At 45.2% G+C, this 19130-nt stretch overlaps 1 protein-coding gene across 2 annotated transcripts in view; it reads right to left on the reverse strand.

Moving 5' to 3' along the window:
- The window catches only part of ZDHHC2 (zDHHC palmitoyltransferase 2), a 172902-nt gene extending 154346 nt beyond the window's left edge, over positions 1 to 18556 (reverse strand). The window contains exon 1 of one of the 2 annotated variants that reach the window (XM_082243043.1): positions 18292 to 18556. In XM_082243043.1, the coding sequence (XP_082099169.1) occupies positions 18292 to 18418 (127 nt within the window). In that variant the 5' untranslated portion in view covers positions 18419 to 18556. The remainder of the gene's footprint in view (positions 1 to 18291) is intronic. The other variant, XM_082243044.1, reaches the window with a different exon arrangement.
- Between the last annotated feature and the right edge of the window lie 574 nt (positions 18557 to 19130).

Genomic DNA, 19130 nt, shown 5'->3' on the forward strand with positions numbered 1-19130 from the left:
GCTGCACAAACACCGCAAAAACGCCATAAAAACGCCTGTACAACAAAAACGCTGCACAAACACCGCAAAAACGCCATAAAAACGCCTGTAAAAATAGCAAGGCCTAGATGTGCACAGAGCCTTAGGATATCCACATTTTTAACATTGGTATGACATTGTTAGTCAGTGTACATTCAAAACAACTTTGTGTTTTCTGCAAACCCCAAAAAAGCATAATGGTCTTTTTTTTTTTTTAAGTGGATAAGGTCCGGCCAGCAGGCCATGACAAACACTCTGACCTATTTATCTAAATGCAGTTATTTTTGTAGCAGGTCTAATATTCTGGCACTTCAGTGTCTCTCAAGACACAGTATGAAGCCAGAACACCAGCTGTGGAAAAACATCCCCAGAAAGCTGTAAAGTGCTTCATTAATGCTTAGGTCTCATCAGACCTAATAGCAATGCTTTTTTTTTTTACTGCCTAGTTACAAATACATTTAGCAAGGTCTAACAACTCATTCAGACTGGCGCGATCCGACTTCGAGGGGCGACCTGTGAAGTCGCGGTGCACAGCGTGCACTGCAACTTTGGTGCGACTTGCAGGGACTTCACATAATGGAAGTCTATGCAAGTCGCTCCGAGGTCGCCCCGAAGTAGTACAGGACCCTTTTTCTGAATCGGAGCGACTTGTGTCGCTCCTATTAGAACGGGTCCTGTACTACTCAATGGCGGGCGACCGACCGACCGCAACTTGTCAGGCAACCAAGTCGCCTGACAAGTCGCGCTAGTCTGAATGGACCCTAAAGCAGCTCCAAACGGCAGCCCAGGGGCCAAATGTGGCCCTTTGCTTGCCTTTATCAGACCATTGGGTACTATTCTTCCCACTGACACCAACATTTGGATACTATTCTTCCCACTGACACCAACAATTGGATACTATTCTTCCCACTGACACCAATGATGGGGCATTATTATTCCCACTGACACCAACAATTGGGCACTATTATTCCCAGTGACACCAACAACTGGGCACTATTCTTCCCACTGACACCAATGAAGGGGCACTATTCTTCCCACTGACACCAACATTTGGATACTATTCTTCCCACTGACACCAACAATTGGGTACTATTCTTCCTACTGACACCAATGAAGGGGCACTATTCTTCCCACTGACACCAATGACGAGGCACTGTTCTTCCCACTAACACCAATGATGGGGCACTATTCTTCCCACTGACACCAACAATTGGGTACTATTCTTCCCACTGACACCAATGATGGGGCATTATTATTCCCACTGACACCAACAATTGGGCACTATAATTCCCACTGACACCAACAACTGGGCACTATTCTTCCCACTGACACCAATGATGGGGCATTATTATTCCCACTGACACCAACAATTGGGCACTATAATTCCCACTGACACCAACAACTGGGCACTATTCTTCCCACTGACACCAACAATTGGGTACTATTCTTCCTACTGACACCAATGATGGGGCACTATTCTTCCCACTGACACCAATGATGGGGCACTATTCTTCCCACTGACACCAATGAAGGGGCACTATTCTTCCCACTGACACCAATGATGGGGCACTATTCTTCCCACTGACACCAATGATGGGACACTATTCTTCCCACTGACACCAATGATGGGGCACTATTCTACCCACTGACACCAATGATGAGGCACTATTCTTCCCACTGACACCAATGATGGGGCACTATTCTTCCCACTGACACCAATGATGGGGCACTATTCTTCCCACTAACACCAATGAAGGGGCACTATTCTTCCCACTGACACCAATGATGAGGCACTATTCTTTCCACTAACACCTTTGATGGGGCACTATTCTTCCCACTGACACCAATGATGGGGCACTATTCTTCCCACTAACACCAATGATGGGGCACTATTCTTCCCACTGACACCAACGATGGGGCACGAACCATTCCCCTAATACCAATGATGGGACACTGTTTACTACCACTGATGCTGGGACATTTTTTACTCCCACTGGCCATGATTCGCCCCCCCCCCCCCCAAATGTCTTAAGCACAGTAAACTGGCCCTTTGTTTAGAAAGTTTGGAGACCCCTGGTCTGAAGAATATAATTTTTGATAAATACCTTAAAGAGTAACACAAGAAAAAACATTCCCCTCTAGGTGGTCTATGTACAGTACATTGCAGGTTTATTTTCCAACTTTGTTGCAGATTCCTACCTTTTGTTATTCTGAAGAAATAGCTGTTTGTTTGTCTGTGTCCATATGGAAAGTGGATTTGTATGGGAATGGTTTTATAATTATCAGTCAGCTGCTGCACCTGCAGGGTTCTAATGAGGAAAGCTGCAGGGTCTGCATCCCTTAAAATGGGATTTCCCTTTGGGAGCATCTCACCAAAAATGACATTTTTGTTGCAGGGGATGCTCAAAATCTGATCTGTATCTTAGAACAGACGTCTGGGAAAATCAGTGAGCCAATCAGTAAATTACATTGCTCCTGGTTGCCATATTGTATTTTACAGAAAATGACAGCGGCTGCAGATTGAACATAAAAGCTAATCTTTAATAACATTCAATTTCAATATTACTTGTGTCACAATTGTATATGCTATATTATATATATATATTTTTTATTTGCTATTTTTCCCCACAAAAGTAGAGCTATCCTTTAAGGGTTTTCATTTTTTAAACTGCAATTTTTAGGATACCTTTAACGTATGATGACATTTTGGCGTGTTGCAGTTTGCATGTTTTTTACTGCACATTTTGCGGCTTTTGTCACTTGTTTCTTCAAGCGGCAAAATGTGTGTTTGCTTCTGTGTTTGGGGTGCCGTTAACCACTTTAAGGACCGGAAGATTTTCCTGCTTAATGACCAGGCCCTATTTTGTGATTCGGCACTTTGTTACTTTAACGGACAATTGCGCGGTCTTGCGACGCTGTACCCAAATAAAATTGACGTCCTTTTTTTCCCACAAACAGAGCTTTCTTTTGGTTGTATTTGATCACCTCTGCAATTTTTATTTTTTGCGCTATAAACAAAAACAAAGAGCGACAATATTTTTCACATGCTATATAACATTCCCCCCCCAAAAAATGTAAAAATCAACATTTTTTAACATTTTAGGCCAATTTGTTTTCTGCTACATATTTTTGGTAAAAAAAATCGAAATAAGTGTATTTTGATTGGTTTGCGCAAAAGTTATTGCGTCTACTAACTACGGGAAAGATTTATGTCATTTTTATTGTTTTTTTTTTTTTACTAGTAATGGCGGCGATCTGTGATTTTTTTTTCCGGGACTGAGACATTGCGGCAGACAGATCGGACCCCTAACTGACATTTTTGACACTTTTGGGGGTACCAGTGACACACTACAGTAATCAGTGCTAAAAATATGCACTGTTACTGTGATAATGCCATTGACAGGGAAGGGGTTAACAGTGTTGGTGATCAAGGGGTTAAATGTGACCCTAGGGGAGTGATTCTAACTGTGGGGGGGGGGGGGCGTGGCTTGTGAGATGACCATAGAGACATGCAATCCTATATAGCAGGATCACATAGTCTCTGTGATCATCTCAGGAAGAAGGATGGATGGCTGTGTTTACATCAGCCATCCGTCCTTCTCTGTCAGCGGGGGGAGATTGGCGGTGTCAGGCGGCAATCGGAGCCTCCTGTCACACACACTGGCTTCCCCGCTGACGATTGGGGGCGGGAGCGTGCCGCCGGTGGCGCGCGCTCGCCCCCTAGCCTCCTGAGAGCGAGCGATGTAGAGCTACGTCGCTTTGCCCAGGAGCGGCTGCCTGCCGCAGTAAATTAAGTGGTTAACAAACCATGGCACTGAAAATGCAACTAGTTCATTTTAGGTGTATAAAAGGTGGCCATGTGCTACACAATCTGATTGTACAATCTCTGTACGATCTCCTAGATTTAGATTTACTAAAACTATATAACAGGGGGATGCACTAATGTATCCAATCAGGCAGGCTCTTGTACTACATACTCTATATTGTATTGTATAAAAGTATTGGGATGCCTGCCTTTACACGCAAATGAACTTTAATGGCATCCCAGTTTTAGTCTGTAGGGTTCAATATTGAGTTGGCCCACCCTATGCAGCTATAGCAGCTTCAACTCTTCTTGGGAGGCTGTCAAAACGATTTGGACCAGTGCACAAAGCAAGGTCCATAAAGACACAGATGAGCGACTTTGGGGTGAAGGAACTTGACTGGCCTGCACAGAGCCCTGACCTCAACCCGATAGAACACCTTTGGGATGAATTACAGTGGAGACTGCCATCCATATCAATGATTGACCTCACAAATGTGCTTCTGGAAGAATGGTCAAACATTCCCATAGACACACTCCTAAACCTTGTGCACAGCCTTCCCAGAAGAGCTGAGGCTGTTATAGCTGCAAAGGGTGGGCCAACTCACTATTGAACCCTACGGAGTAAGCCTGGGATGGCATTAAAGTTCATGTGCATGTAAAGGCAGGTGTCCCAATACTTTTGGTAATATAGTGTAGTTGATGGTAGTTCTAAAGGAATTTGTACAATCAGATTGTATAGTGTATGGTAAGGCGCAATTAATGATGACCTGGGAAGTATAGTGACACATAGTAACTAAAGTTCACATTTTATTAGCTTAACCTCCCTGGCGGTCTGATTATGTCAGAATTTTTGTGATAAAAGCGGGTTGACCATCCCCTCCTCCTCAAAAAACTCCACGCCTTTGGTCTCCGTGACAGTTTAGGGCTGGGCGATTTTGCCTATAAAAAAAATCTTCGATTTTTAAAGAAAAATTTGAGTTTCGATTCGATTTTTCGATTTTTTTTCCAATGCACTTAAAAAATGACTGCAGACATCAGATATAGTGTCAAAAGTGCAACTTTATTGCTATTTTAACTCCTCAAGAGTTAAAATGCATAGAATCCCAAAACAAAAAGCACACGCTGCCATGTTGTTAATTTTTTGACTGTGTTGTTGTTCTTTTAATAGACTAGACATTAGACAGTAAAAGAAGACGCGGGGGCTGGCTCATATCGCACTGAGCGGGGAGGGAGGAGAGCTCACTGTGTGGAGGGAGGACTGAGGAGAAGGAGAAGCGCTGCGGCTGTATATGTGTGTCTGACGGACCACCGCCGCGCCTGGATGTGATGTCAGCTGCGGGCGGTGCGTCTGTACAGGGGCTGCGCTGTGATAGGTACAGTCAGAGAACTCCCCAGTAACCGGCCACCTTTTTTAGTTTGAAACTATTTTTTTCTACAATTGTTTTTTTTCCGCCTGCGTAACTACACACACCTGGGCTCAGCCAGCTTTTTTAGTTTGAAACGATTTTTTTTTTCAAACGAGTTTTTTCTACAATTTTTTATTTTCTGCTTTTTTCCGCCTTTTTCCTCCTTTTTCCGCCTGCCCCCGCGTAACTACACACACCTGGGCTCAGCCAGCTACTAGTCCACCGCACAGGAACCAAACTCTCCCCAGTAACGGGCCGCCGCGCCGCGCCTGGATGTGACGTCAGCTGCGGGCGTCGCGTAATTTTCAGATTATTAATTTTAAGTGAAAATTCTTGAGAGACATACAAGGGGTGCCATTGCAGACCTCTTTTTGGAAATGCTATTTGCTGTTCCAGTGATTTTAGTATGTTGTGTCACTGACCCAGAACTAGAATGCAGAGCGCTGCAGAACTAGCTGCGGCGCTTTAACTCACTGTACATGCTTCTTCCCACCTCCACTCTTGCTCCTCCACCCTCCCCCTTGTGCAGAGCATGAGATTGGATTGGCTGTCCTGGTACAGTGAGTGAATATAGAGTGGCTTCAGCAGTGTGGAGGACAGAGCAAGGAGTAGAAGCAGCAGTGACAGCTTGCTCAGAGCTTCATCACAGGCATCGGAGCTATCTGAAGGGATTTCTTCCTCCTTCTCTGCTACTGTGAGTCACCCCCCCTCCCCCTCCAAGGCTGCTATGTGTGTACGGTTCTGGATCTGTTCACTCACTAGTGACGTCAGCTGCCGGGAGAGGAAGGGACGGTGCGTCTGTACAGGCCAGGGGCTGTGATAGGATAGGTACCTATCCTATCACAGCCCCTGGCCTGTACAGACGCACCGCCCCCTTCCTCTCCCGGCAGCTGACGTCACATCCAGGCCGGGGAGTTCTCTGTGTACCCATCACAGCGCGCCGCAGCCGACGCACCGCCCGCAGCCGACGTCACATCCAGGCGCGGCGCGGCGGCGGTGGTCCAATACTGGGGAGATTTCGGTTCCTGTGCGGCGGACTAGTAGCTGGCTGAGCCCAGGTGTGTGTATACGCGGGGGCAGGCGGAAAAAGGAGGAGAAAACAATTGTATAAAAAAAACTCGAGTTTTAAAAAAAGAAATCGTTTCAAACTAAAATATCGATAAATCGATTTATCGCCCAGCCCTACCGTGACTGTTCTCTTCACTGGTTATCTTCCTACTTATCCAACCGCACCTTTAGCGTTTCGTACAATTCTACTTCCTCCTCTCCTCTTCCCTTCTCTGTTGGGGTCCCCCAAGGCTCTGTTCTTGGACCCCTCCGATTTTCAATCTACACCTCCTCTCTGGGTCAGTTGATAGCCTCCCACAGCTTCCAATACCATCTCTACGTTGACGATACCCAAATCTATCTATCCATCCCTCAGCTCTCTCCCTCAGTCTCCGCACGTATCACTAATTTACTATCTGATATATCAGTCTGGATGTCTCACCACTTCCCCAAACTCAATCCATCCAAAACCGAGCTTATAACTTTTCCTCCACCGCGTGCCCCTTCCCCTGATTTCTCTGTCAATATCGATGGCATTACTATCAGCCCATCCCCGCATGCCAAGGTCCTAGGTGTTGTCCTGGACTCTGAACTCTCCTTCAAACCCCACATCCAATCGCTGTCCAAATCTTGCCGCCTCAACATCCCCAACATCTCCAAAATACGCCCCTTTCTAACCAAAGACACAGCAAAACTCCTAGTTCACTCCCTGGTCATCTCGCGCCTCGACTACTGCAATTCCCTTCTCATTGGCTTACCCCTACACAGGCTATCCCCCCTTCAATCCATCATGAATGTTGCCGCCAGACTCATCCACATTACCAATCGCTCAGTGTCCACTGCTCCTCTCTGTCAAGCCCTCCAATGGCTTCCACTCACCCAACGAATCAAATTCAAAATACTTACAACATCTTACAAAGCAATCCACAGCTTAGCCCCCAGCTACATCACTGGCCTCATCTCAAAATACCAACCTAATCGCTCTCTTCGTTCCTCTCAAAACCTCCTGCTCTCTAGCCCCCTCGTCACCTCCTCCCATGCTCGCCTCCAGGACTTTTCCAGAGCCTCTCCTATGGAACTATGGTTCCTATGGAACTCCTTACCCTTATCTGTCCGATTATCTCCTACTCTATTAGCTTTTAGACGATCTCTGAAAACCCTCCTTTTCAAAGAAGCCTATCCTACCAACCCCTAACAAATGTACCTTCATTTTCTCCATCAACCCATCCCCCATGGTTATTGCCTTTTGTTTCACTTGACCCTCCCTTCTAGATTGTAAGCTCTAACGAGCAGGGCCCTCTAGTTCCTCCTGTTTTGAACTGTATTGTAACTGTATTGTCTTCCCTCACATTGTAAAGCGCTGCGCAAACTGTTGGTGCTATATCAGGGGTCTTCAAAATATGACCCTCCAGTTGTTCAGGAACTACATTTCCCATCATGCCTAGTCATGTCTGGGAATGTCAGAGTTTTACAATGCATCATGGGATGTGTAGTTTTGAAACAGCTGGGGGGCCGTAGTTTGAGGATCCCTGCGCCTGCGCTATATAAATCCTATATAATAATAATAATAATAATAAATTGTTTTGCATGGAAATCTATTGTTTTATATTTTAGGCCTGTAATTCTTAGGAATAACTCACTTAAATCTGTCCAAACACAAGTCTAGTAGACATCCCGGGTATGATAACGTTTGAAACACAAAATCATAAATTATAATATAATAATAATACATTTCATCAAATTCTTCATTGTTTCTGAAGTGGAGATATTTCATTATAAGGGAAAATCTGTACTCTGACATGACCATGCCAAAGAATGGAGTGGCAAGTAATGTATTGGTTGTCCAATACCACTTCTGCAGGGGTTTCCCCACCACTCTCTGAAGAATTATTAGGCCCAGAAATTTCCAAATGTCATCCTTGGTCACTGATTCCCACTTTCTGCATCTTGCAAACTTCAGATGCGTAGCCAATTGTTGCTCTTTGTACAGGTTTGTTGTCTCGCTAACTATTTTTTCAATAACCTCATCGGTCAGAAATAATTGGAGGTATGCCAAGAGGTTGTCATGGTCAACGTCAACTTTCATACAAGGTGCTCCAGTAAATGGGAATCTTGGGGACGCTGCCTGATCCGTACCGCAGTCAATAGAGCACCAAGTTCTCACACCGCTGAGCTCAGTCGCAGAATCGTCACTTTCGTCACTTTCAGGGTCCGATGACGAATTTCCCCACGAATCACTATCGCTCAGTTCCTCAAATAATTCTAATTCACCATCGCTGGTTTCTAGTTCATCCAAAAGTGCTTTTGAGCTAAAAGATTGCTTTTTGGACGCCATGGACGTTCTCAATTTTCCAGACGCAAAGTACCGCAAAAAGTACAGGCAGGGCGCTGGAAAAGCCACTAGGTGAAAAGCTGTGGTGAAACGACATGATACAAAGTTGTAATCCTAACAGATTACACTGTATCATGTCATTTGTTTTATTTATTTATTTTTTAATCTTCCGCCGGTTCCACCCCCCTGCGTGGCAGCGCTCACAGAGAAGGGTACTGGAAAACAGGTGACGGCATCAGCTAAGCACACAGCGGGAGGATGGCTGGAGGACGGCGGGGGATCGCAGTGGAAGGTAAGTGTGATTGCGGGGTAATCCCGAGTGTGGCTCGGGGTTACCGATTTTGGTACTGTATATTAACCCCGAGCCACACTCGGGAATACCGCTAGGGAGGATAATCGCTTCCCGCAAATGAATGGGTGTTAGTGGTTCTACTGGGATCATGGCTGCAGCTGCATTCTGGTACCATTTTTTTTTTTTAAAGCCAGCGATGCTCTTTATTGTAAAAGTCATCAAGCGGCTATACAACCACCTGATCACTTTTACAGGAGGTCCCTCACCGCACCCACTGCCTTTCCTGGGCCCTCCTGTTCCACCAAGGAGCCTGGAACTGATTTGGGTGGTTGGGTCAGCTTACCATAGAGCTGAAGGAGGAACTTCCATTCACCAATCATCTCTATGGTGTATAAGACCAGAAGCAACCGGGCTCTCCTGTCCCATTCCGGATCCTGGTCCCATCCATGGCCTCTCTCTGTAACCCTGAAAACCGGGATCGACGAGTATTCACCGCTTCCGATTCCGCCCCTTTGTTTACCTGGCCACCAGCTGCCAGCAAAGCAGCCAAACGGACCGATCTCAGTTCAATCGGCTGTATGGGGGGCCAGAGGAGAGATTTGGGGTCTAATAGACCCCAAATCTCTCCATAAAGATGTAGCACCCTCCTAGATAGGTGCTAGCAAAAAGCATTTATGTTGCTCCATCTGCATATCAGGGGAGCCTGATCTGTTAGTTATGCCTGTTACATGTGTCCAGGTGTGAGTCATTTGGTCTGAGGTAGTGTCCCCACTGGATCCAATAGGGGAGCCTGTTGGACAGTGGAGGAAACCCAGCCAATGACACACTGGCTTTTGTGGCTGTCCCAGTGGGAGGGCACAACCGCAGTGCATCCTGGGATTGGTCATAAAAGCCAAAGGCACATGTGACAGGGTGTCTTTGGCAGGAAGCAGAGTCCCAGGAGGAGGGTGATGGCTGTCTCTCCTTCTGTAGTCTGAGGAAAGTGGTCACAGGCAGTTGGCCTAGTGAGCCAGGTGTGGAGCTGAGCTTTGCAGGTCCTGGAGAAGCTGACGGTGGAGCTGCAGACAGAGTCATCTGGGAAAAACAGTGTCCATGAGTACCAGGGGGCTTGCCAAGGGGTCTGCCCAGGAAAGGGGGACCACTCCATTGAGGTCAGTGGACAGAAGGTCAGCTCACACAGTAATGCCCCGTACACACGTTCCGATAATCGTACGACAAAACTCACTTTCGACCTGATCTCACGATAATCTGATCGTTAGTACACAGCTTTCGACAGCCGATCACGACAGTTGGTCCAACAAAATCCAAAGGGACAAACAGGAAAATCTCTGTCGTACGACATCTTATCGAATGATAATCGTTTCGTCAGTACAGTATGCGTATGCTAAAAGTCGATCGACAAATACCACGCATGATCGGAAATAGTAAAATGACGTTGCACGACGCAGGGATCAGACGTATATGACATCACTTCCGATACGTAGCTACGAAAAATACACTTGGTCAGTGAATCGTACGAAGAAAATCTGATGGTTTGTACGCAGAGTTGGTTTCGATTTTAGTAACATGCAACAATTACGAAACATTAGTCGTACGATTATCGGAACGTGTGTACGGGGCATTAGTGGGTAAAGGCCAAGTAGAACCCTGAAGAGTAATCTACCAAGTAGTTCGCCTTTCAATCTCTTCACTTCAGTGGCAAGGTGAAGCAGCAGCCTTGCCGCATTCAGCATAGTCAGAACTCCTCAAGTTTGTGCACAGTTACCAAGTAACTATCCCACGCATCCCTTCTCCCATCCCAAGTTAAAATAAAAACAACAAAAACCAAATCCCCTGGACTGTTTACTGACGGAGCCAAGCACTTAAATGTAATAAGGATTTACAAGTCGTTGCTATGGGTAACCCAGGGGAATCCGCTTTCAGCAGCTCCCATGGGAGTAGTGCTATGAAGAGGACTGTCACATGCTATTACAAGGGATGTTGTTCATCCCTTGTGATAGCAATAACGTTTTTACAAAAAAAATGTTTTTTTTTTTAAAAAGTGAAAAAAAAATGTAAAGCACTCCGTTCCCACCTTGCTTACAGCAAATGCGAACACATACGTTACTCCCGCACACATATGTAAACGGTGTAATTTTGTAAAAAATGCATTTTTCTACATTTCGGTTTTAAAATTTAACAAATTTTCTTCATAAATTTTGGCCAAAATTTATACTGCTATATATCTTTGGTAAAAAAAAAAAAAAAAAACCTAAATAAGCATATATTATTTGGTCTTGTCTTGTGAAGGTTATAGAGTCTTCATGCTATGGCGCAAATCATTGAAAATTGATCACACCTGATGTACTGACGGCCTATCTCATTTCTTGAGACCCTGAAATGTCAGGACAGTACAAATACCCCCCAAATGATCCCTTTTTGGAAAGCAGACATTCCAAGGTATTTAGTAAGAGCCATGGTGAGTTTTATGAAGTTGTAATTTTTTTTCCACAATTCTTTGCAAAATGAAGATTTTTATTTTTGTTTTTTAAATTTTTTACAAAATGGTCATATTACTAAGTTATTCCTCACACACTGTACATGCATACTTGCAACTACACCCCAAAATACATTCTGATACTCCTCCTGAGTATGGGGATACCACATGTGTGAGACTTTTACACAGCCTGGCCACATACAGAGGTCCAACATCCAAGTAGCACCTTCAGGTGTTCTAGGAGCATAAATTACACATATAATTTCCAGACAACCTATCACACTTCTGAAGGCCCTGGAGCACCAGGACAATGGAATTACCCACAAAATGACCCAATTTTGGAAAGAAACACCCCAACACATAATCTGTCATTTTTTTTCCACAAGTTTTTGGAAAATGTGGACAGAAAATAAAAACGCATTTTTTTAACACAAATTTGTCCATATAAGATATTTATAACACATACAGTAGCATGTACACAGCAAAAATGACACCCCAAAATACATTCTGCTACTCCTCCTGAGTATGGCAATACCACGTGTGACACTTTTACACAGCCTGGCCACATACAGAGGCCCAACATGCAGGGAGCACCGTCATTTCCTGACTTCCCATTACAATTTTGTGAGGCACTGATAAGCACTGATGTGGCACAGATGAGCACTGATGTGGCACCAATGAGCTATGATGTGGTATGGATGTGGCACTGATGTGGCACGGATGTGGCACAGATGAGCACTGACGTGGCATGGATGTGGAACGGATGAGCACTGACATGGCATGGATGAGCACTGACGTGGCATGGGTGAGCACTGACGTAGCATGGATGTGGCATGGATGAACACTGATGTGGCACGGATGAGCACTGATGTGGCACAGATGATGTGGCATGGATGAGCACTGACGAGACATTGATGAGCACTGATGTGGCACGGATGATGTGGCATGGATGAGCACTGATGTGGCATGGATATGACAGGGATGAGCACTGACGTGGCATGGATGTGGCACGGATAAGCACTGGCATGGCATGGATGTGGCACGGATAACCACTGACATGGCATAGATGTGGTACGAATGAGCACTGACATGGCATTGATGAACACTGATGTGGCATGGATGAGCACTGATGTGGCACAGATGGGCACTGATGTGGCATGGATGAGCACTGATGTGGCTTGGATGTGGCACGGATGAGCACTGACGTGGCATGGATGTGGAATGCATGAGCACTGATGTGGCATGGATGTGACACGGATGAGCACTGACGTTGCATGGATGTGGCACGGATAAGCACTGAAATGGCATGGATGTGGTACGGATGAGCACTAACGTGGCATGGATGTGGCATGGATGTGGCATGGATGAGCACTGACGTGGCATGGATGTGGCATGGATGAACACTGATGTGGCACGGATGAGCACTGATGTGGCATGGATGATGTGGCATGGATGAGCACTGACGTGACATGGATGTGGCACGGATGAGCACTGATGTGGCACGGATGAACACTGACATGGCATGGATGAGCACTGACGTGGCATGGATATGACAGGGATGAGCACTGACGTGGCATGTATGTGGCACGGATAAGCACTGACATGGCATGGATGTGGCATGGATAAGCACTGACATGGCATGGATGTGGCACGGATGAGCACTGACGTGGCATGGATGAACACTAATGTGGCATGGATGAGCACTGATGTGGCACGGATGGGCACTGATGTGGCATGAATGAGCATTGACTTGGCATGGATGTGGCACAGATGAGCACTGGCGTGGCATGGATGTGGCACGGATGAGCACTGATGTGGCATGGATGTGGCACGAATGAGCACTGATGTGGCATGGATGTGGCACAGATGAGCACTGACATGGCATGGATGAGGCACGGATGACCACTGACGTGGCATGGATGTGGCATGGATGACCACTGACGTGATACGGATGTGGCAAGAATGAGCACTGACGTGGCATGGATGAGCAATAACGTGACGTGTATGAGCACTGATGTGGCATAGATGAACACGGATGTGGCATGGATGAGCCACGGATGAGCACTGAGGTGCCATGGGTGGGCACGGATGAGGCATGGATGTGGCACGGATGAGGCATGGATGTGGCACGGATGGGCATGGATGTGGCACAGATGGGCATAACTGAGGTATGGAGGAGACAGGGGATGAGTGCAGCTACAGTCTCTCTGCTCTCCTCGCACACTGTACCAATGGCTTTGTACAGTGTGCGGGCGAGAGGAGACAAATGAACCGGACATGCGTCGGTTTGTTGACAAATGATCGCTGCATCATTGGACGGAGCGATCATGTGGTAAAGGGCCGCTGTCATTGGCCCTTTAACAAGATCCGTGATGGGGGCGTGTGGGAAGCGTGATTCTGGGAGGATGTCATTGTACGCCCTCCCAGAATAAGCCGACCGCGCTGTAGCCGTCATTCGGCTATGGCCCGGTTGGAAAGTGGTTAAACTGAAAGGGGTTCTATTACAAGGTGATCATTTGCAATCACTTTAAGTCTGAGGAGAGTAAACTGGCCCTTTGTTAAGAAAGTTTGGAGACCCCTTTATAGAGAAACAGGGACAGGGACAGCTGAGGCTGTCAATCACCTGCTGTGTGCTGGAGTGGGGGCGGTGCCATCTCCCAGAATTGTCTGGTATACCACATATCTATCCTATTAGAAGTGACTCATACAGATAGCAGAGGGAAGAGAGATCACAGAGCAATCACACTCAATGCCTTGGATTGGGGCAAGTACACTAGAGGGACATGCTTTGTTCATTTTTCATTTTGGAGGTTTACAATCACTTTAACCTTCCTAGCGGTATTCCCGAGCGTGACTCGGGGTTAGATTTTAGAGCCAAAAGCGGTAACCCCGAGCCACACACGGGGTAGCGCTAGGAAGATCGCTGGATCCTGGTAGAGGTTTTACTTACCTTTTCTCCGGGATCCAGCGAAGAATGCGGGCGGTATGCGGCGGCGGAGCTTCCTCCCGATCGTCTGCGAGCCCCGGCTTCCGTCTCCGGCGACGTGACGTTCGCAGGGGGGTGGAACCGGCGGCAAATTCAAATGTAAAACACACCAAACACACTGATACCATTCAAAATAAAATAAATTCACATTACATTGCCCCCCAGTGCCCTTTCCTGCAGTTTTACTGTACTTTTTATGTAAATATATATATATATATATATATATATATAAATATACATATATACACATATATATATATATATATATATATATATATATATATATATATATATATATATATATATACGTATATATGTGTATGTATATATATATATATATATATATATATATATACGTATATATATATATATATATATACACACATGTATATATATATATATATATATATATATATATATATGTAATTCTTGTGAATGAGCAGCCCAAACCAACTGTATATATTATATATATATATATATATACATATATATATATATATATATAATAAATGTATACAGTTGGTTTGGGCTGCTCATTCACAAGAATTACATGCAAAATAATGGTACCACTTTCAGCACCTAAAATCCAAAAGAATCATACCGCCAGGGAGGTTAATAAAACCTTGACTAGATTTGGACTGCTTTCCAAATTCAGGACAAAGCTTTGTCCTGTAGAAATGTACAATTAGAACTATGTGTACACACATAGAGGCACTGAAATGACACATCTCTAGGACATGATCACACGGTTTCTCATTGCTCCTTTATACTATATAGACAAGTATATCATACATATCCAATGGCTTCCTATAAAATACATCTATACTTTTCAGACATTAGTGAACATACATTTCTCATTGACGTAGGAAGGATATCTCCCTACAATCAGTAGAATACAAAACATATGATAAGAGTGCGAGGTGCGAGGTGCGAGGTGCGGGGAATGAAGGGATCCTGCAGGATGTACATTTCTTCCTCTATTTCACAATGAAATGTTTGGATACAATTACTACACCGCCAGTATTAAATCCAGACACTAAAAGGATTCAAATACTGTATGTACTTCCCTAATGATTTATTCATTTGTCTTCTACTACAGACTGCCATCCCTGCAGCACCAATGTCTCACAGTGGCTGCTATTTACACACTAACATGAATTATGTATTACTATGTACTCTAATAATACTATTATTATAAGCATGGGACACAACATGCATGCTACACAGACCAGGGGATAAATAGAGGAGACAATATAGACAAGTCCACATTCGGCTGGGGGTGATGGATATTCATGATGGCCAAGTGACAGCTGATCAGGATACATGGGGGACAGATAACATGATAGACAGGTGACAGCTGATCATCATACATGGGTGACAGATAACATGATAGACAGGTGACAGCTGATCATCATACATGGGTGACAGATAACATGATAGACAGGTGACAGCTGATCAGGATACATGGGTGACAGATAACATGATAGACAGGTGACAGCTGATCATCATACATGGGTGACAGATAACATGATAGACAGGTGACAGCTGATCATCATACATGGGTGACAGATAACATGATAGACAGGTGACAGCTGATCATCATACATGGGTGACAGATAACATGATAGACAGGTGACAGCTGATCATCATACATGGGTGACAGATAACATGATAGACAGGTGACAGCTGATCAGGATACATGGGTGACAGATAACATGATAGACAGGTGACAGCTGATCAGGATACATGGGTGACAGATAACATGATAGACAGGTGACAGCTGATCATCATACATGGGTGACAGAAAACATAATAGACAGGTGACAGCTGATCAGGATACATGGGTGACAGATAATATGATAGACAGGTGACAGCTGATCATCATACATGGGTGACAGATAACATGATAGACAGGTGACAGCTGATCATCATACATGGGTGACAGATAACATGATAGACAGGTGACAGCTGATCAGGATACATGGGTGACAGATAACATGATAGACAGGTGACAGCTGATCATCATACATGGGTGACAGAAAACATAATAGACAGGTGACAGCTGATCAGGATACATGGGTGACAGATAATATGATAGACAGGTGACAGCTGATCAGGATACATGGGTGACAGATAACATGATAGACAGGTGACAGCTGATCAGGAAACATGGGGGACAGATAACATGATAGACAGGTGACAGCTGATCAGGATACATGGGGGACAGATAACATGATAGACAGGTGACAGCTGATCAGGATACATGGGTGACAGATAACATGATAGACAGGTGACAGCTGATCATCATACATGGGTGACAGATAACATGATAGACAGGTGACAGCTGATCAGGATACATGGGTGACAGATAACATGATAGACAGGTGACAGCTGATCAGGATACATGGGTGACAGATAACATGATAGACAGGTGACAGTTGATCATAGTACACAGGTGACAGATGATGATACACATGTGACAGTTGATCATAGTACACAGGTGACAGATGACACAAAGATGACAGATGATAATGGTACACAGGTGACAGTTGATAATGATACACAGGTGACAGCTGATCATAGCACACAGGTGACAGATGATAATGATACACAGGTGACAGCTGATAATGGTACACAGGTGACAGTTGATCATAGTACACAGGTGGAACTTAGTACTCCTATATAATAGCCTGGCTGAGGTGTTGGTGTCCTGTAATGAAGTGTCTCCATGTTTATTATCTGTGTGGGGACACCTATCCCTTACAGTACAGAATAGAGATGTGTGATCACCCCCATACATGGTAGAATTGTCCCCCAGCCTGCTCTCCTCTACCTGGCTGTGTGTGATAGTCAGGTGACAGCTGATAATGATACACAGGTGACAGTTAATCCTGATACACAGGTGACAGTTGATCATGGCACACAGGTGACAGTTGATCATGGCACACAGGTGACAGCTAATAATGATACACAGGTGACAGCTAATAATGATACACAGGTGACAGTTGATCATGGCACACAGGTGACAGCTGATCATGATACACAGGTGACAGTTGATAATTATACACAGGTGATTATGATACACAGGTGATAGTTGATAATGATACACAGGTGATTATGGTACACAGGTGACAGTTGATAAGGATGCACAGGTGATTATGATACACAGGTGACAGTTGATAATGACACACAGGTGATTATGATACACAGGGGACAGTTGATAATGGTACACAGGTGACAGTTGATAATGATACACAGGTGATTATGGTACACAGGTGACAGTTGATAAGGATGCACAGGTGATTATGATACACAGGTGACAGTTGATAATGATACACAGGTGATTATGGTACAAAGGTGACAGATGATAATGATACACAGGTGATTATGATACACAGATGACAGTTGATAATGATACACAGGTAGATGACAGTTGATAATGGTACACAGGTGACAGCTGATCATGACACACAGGTGACAGATGATAATGGCACACAGGTGACAGATGATAATGATACATAGGTAGATGACAGTTGATAATGGTACACAGGTGACAGCTGATCATGACACACAGGTGACAGATGATAATGGCACACATGTGACAGATGATAATGATACACAGGTGACAGTTGATCATGGCACACAGGTGACAGCTGATCATGATACACAGATGACAGTTGATCATAGTACACAGGTGGAAATACTCCTATATAATAGCCTGGCTGAGGTGTTGGTGTCCTGTAATGAAGTGTCTCCGTGTTTATTATCTGTGTGGGGACACCTATCCCTTACAGTACAGAATAGAGATGTGTGATCACCCCCATACATGGTAGAATTGTCCCCCAGCCTGCTCTCCTCTACCTGGCTGTGTGTGATAGTCAGGTGACAGGCCGGAGTTCTGTGCAGAGTGCTATCACACATGGACTCACCTATACACAGCTGGATGACATAGGCGTAGTAGGACCAGCAGACGATGATGGTGATGAAGAGGACCGGTATCCAGTACAGGCACCTCCTGCACCTCCGCTTCACACTGCTAGGGCCCGACGGCGCCATGATCCGGCCGGCCGGGGCCTCTTCATGGGAGGAGGGGGGCAGCGCTGGCCGCAGTGGTGTCCCCGGTGATCGGGGAAGGAGCAGTGCGCTGTGTTTGTGTCTGTACACTCGGGACTCCGCCCCTCGCCCCGCCCCGCCCATACACCAGGCTGCAGCAGGCAATGCATACAATGACAGCTGTGTGTGCCAGGCGGGCACTGCCACCCCTCACCTGTCCTCTGTCAGTGCTAATCATAAGACCTCTGTGATCATGGCAAACTTCTACCATGTTCACATTCCTACTACACTCACTATGTAGAGGGGATGGGTAGAAAATGTACTGCATGATAGAACACATCCATCCCTATACAACCTGCAGGGGATCAGGGATATCACATAGGAGAAGTACAAATATTTTATATAGAAAGAAAGTATATTAAGAAAAAAAAAATGTACTAAAATCCCCCCCCCCCTCTTTCTAACTTTTTCATCGGTCCCCAATGGCGGGAATTCATAAAGGGTGTCATAGAATTCCATTCAGGGCGCAGCGCCCAAAGTGTGTCAGTTTGCACCTGATTTACGTAGCAGAGAAAAGATATACCTGAGCTCAAATCCCAATAGATTGTACATGTATTTACACTGTCAGGTGCTAAAGGGGTGTGACCTGTCAGGTGCTAAAGGGGTGTGACCTGTCAGGTGCTAAAGGGGTGTGACCGCATATTAACACTACAAA

Source organism: Pelophylax lessonae, assembly GCF_965119305.1.
Source record: "Pelophylax lessonae genome assembly, chromosome: 1".
In the NCBI taxonomy this organism is placed as follows: domain Eukaryota; kingdom Metazoa; phylum Chordata; class Amphibia; order Anura; family Ranidae; genus Pelophylax; species Pelophylax lessonae.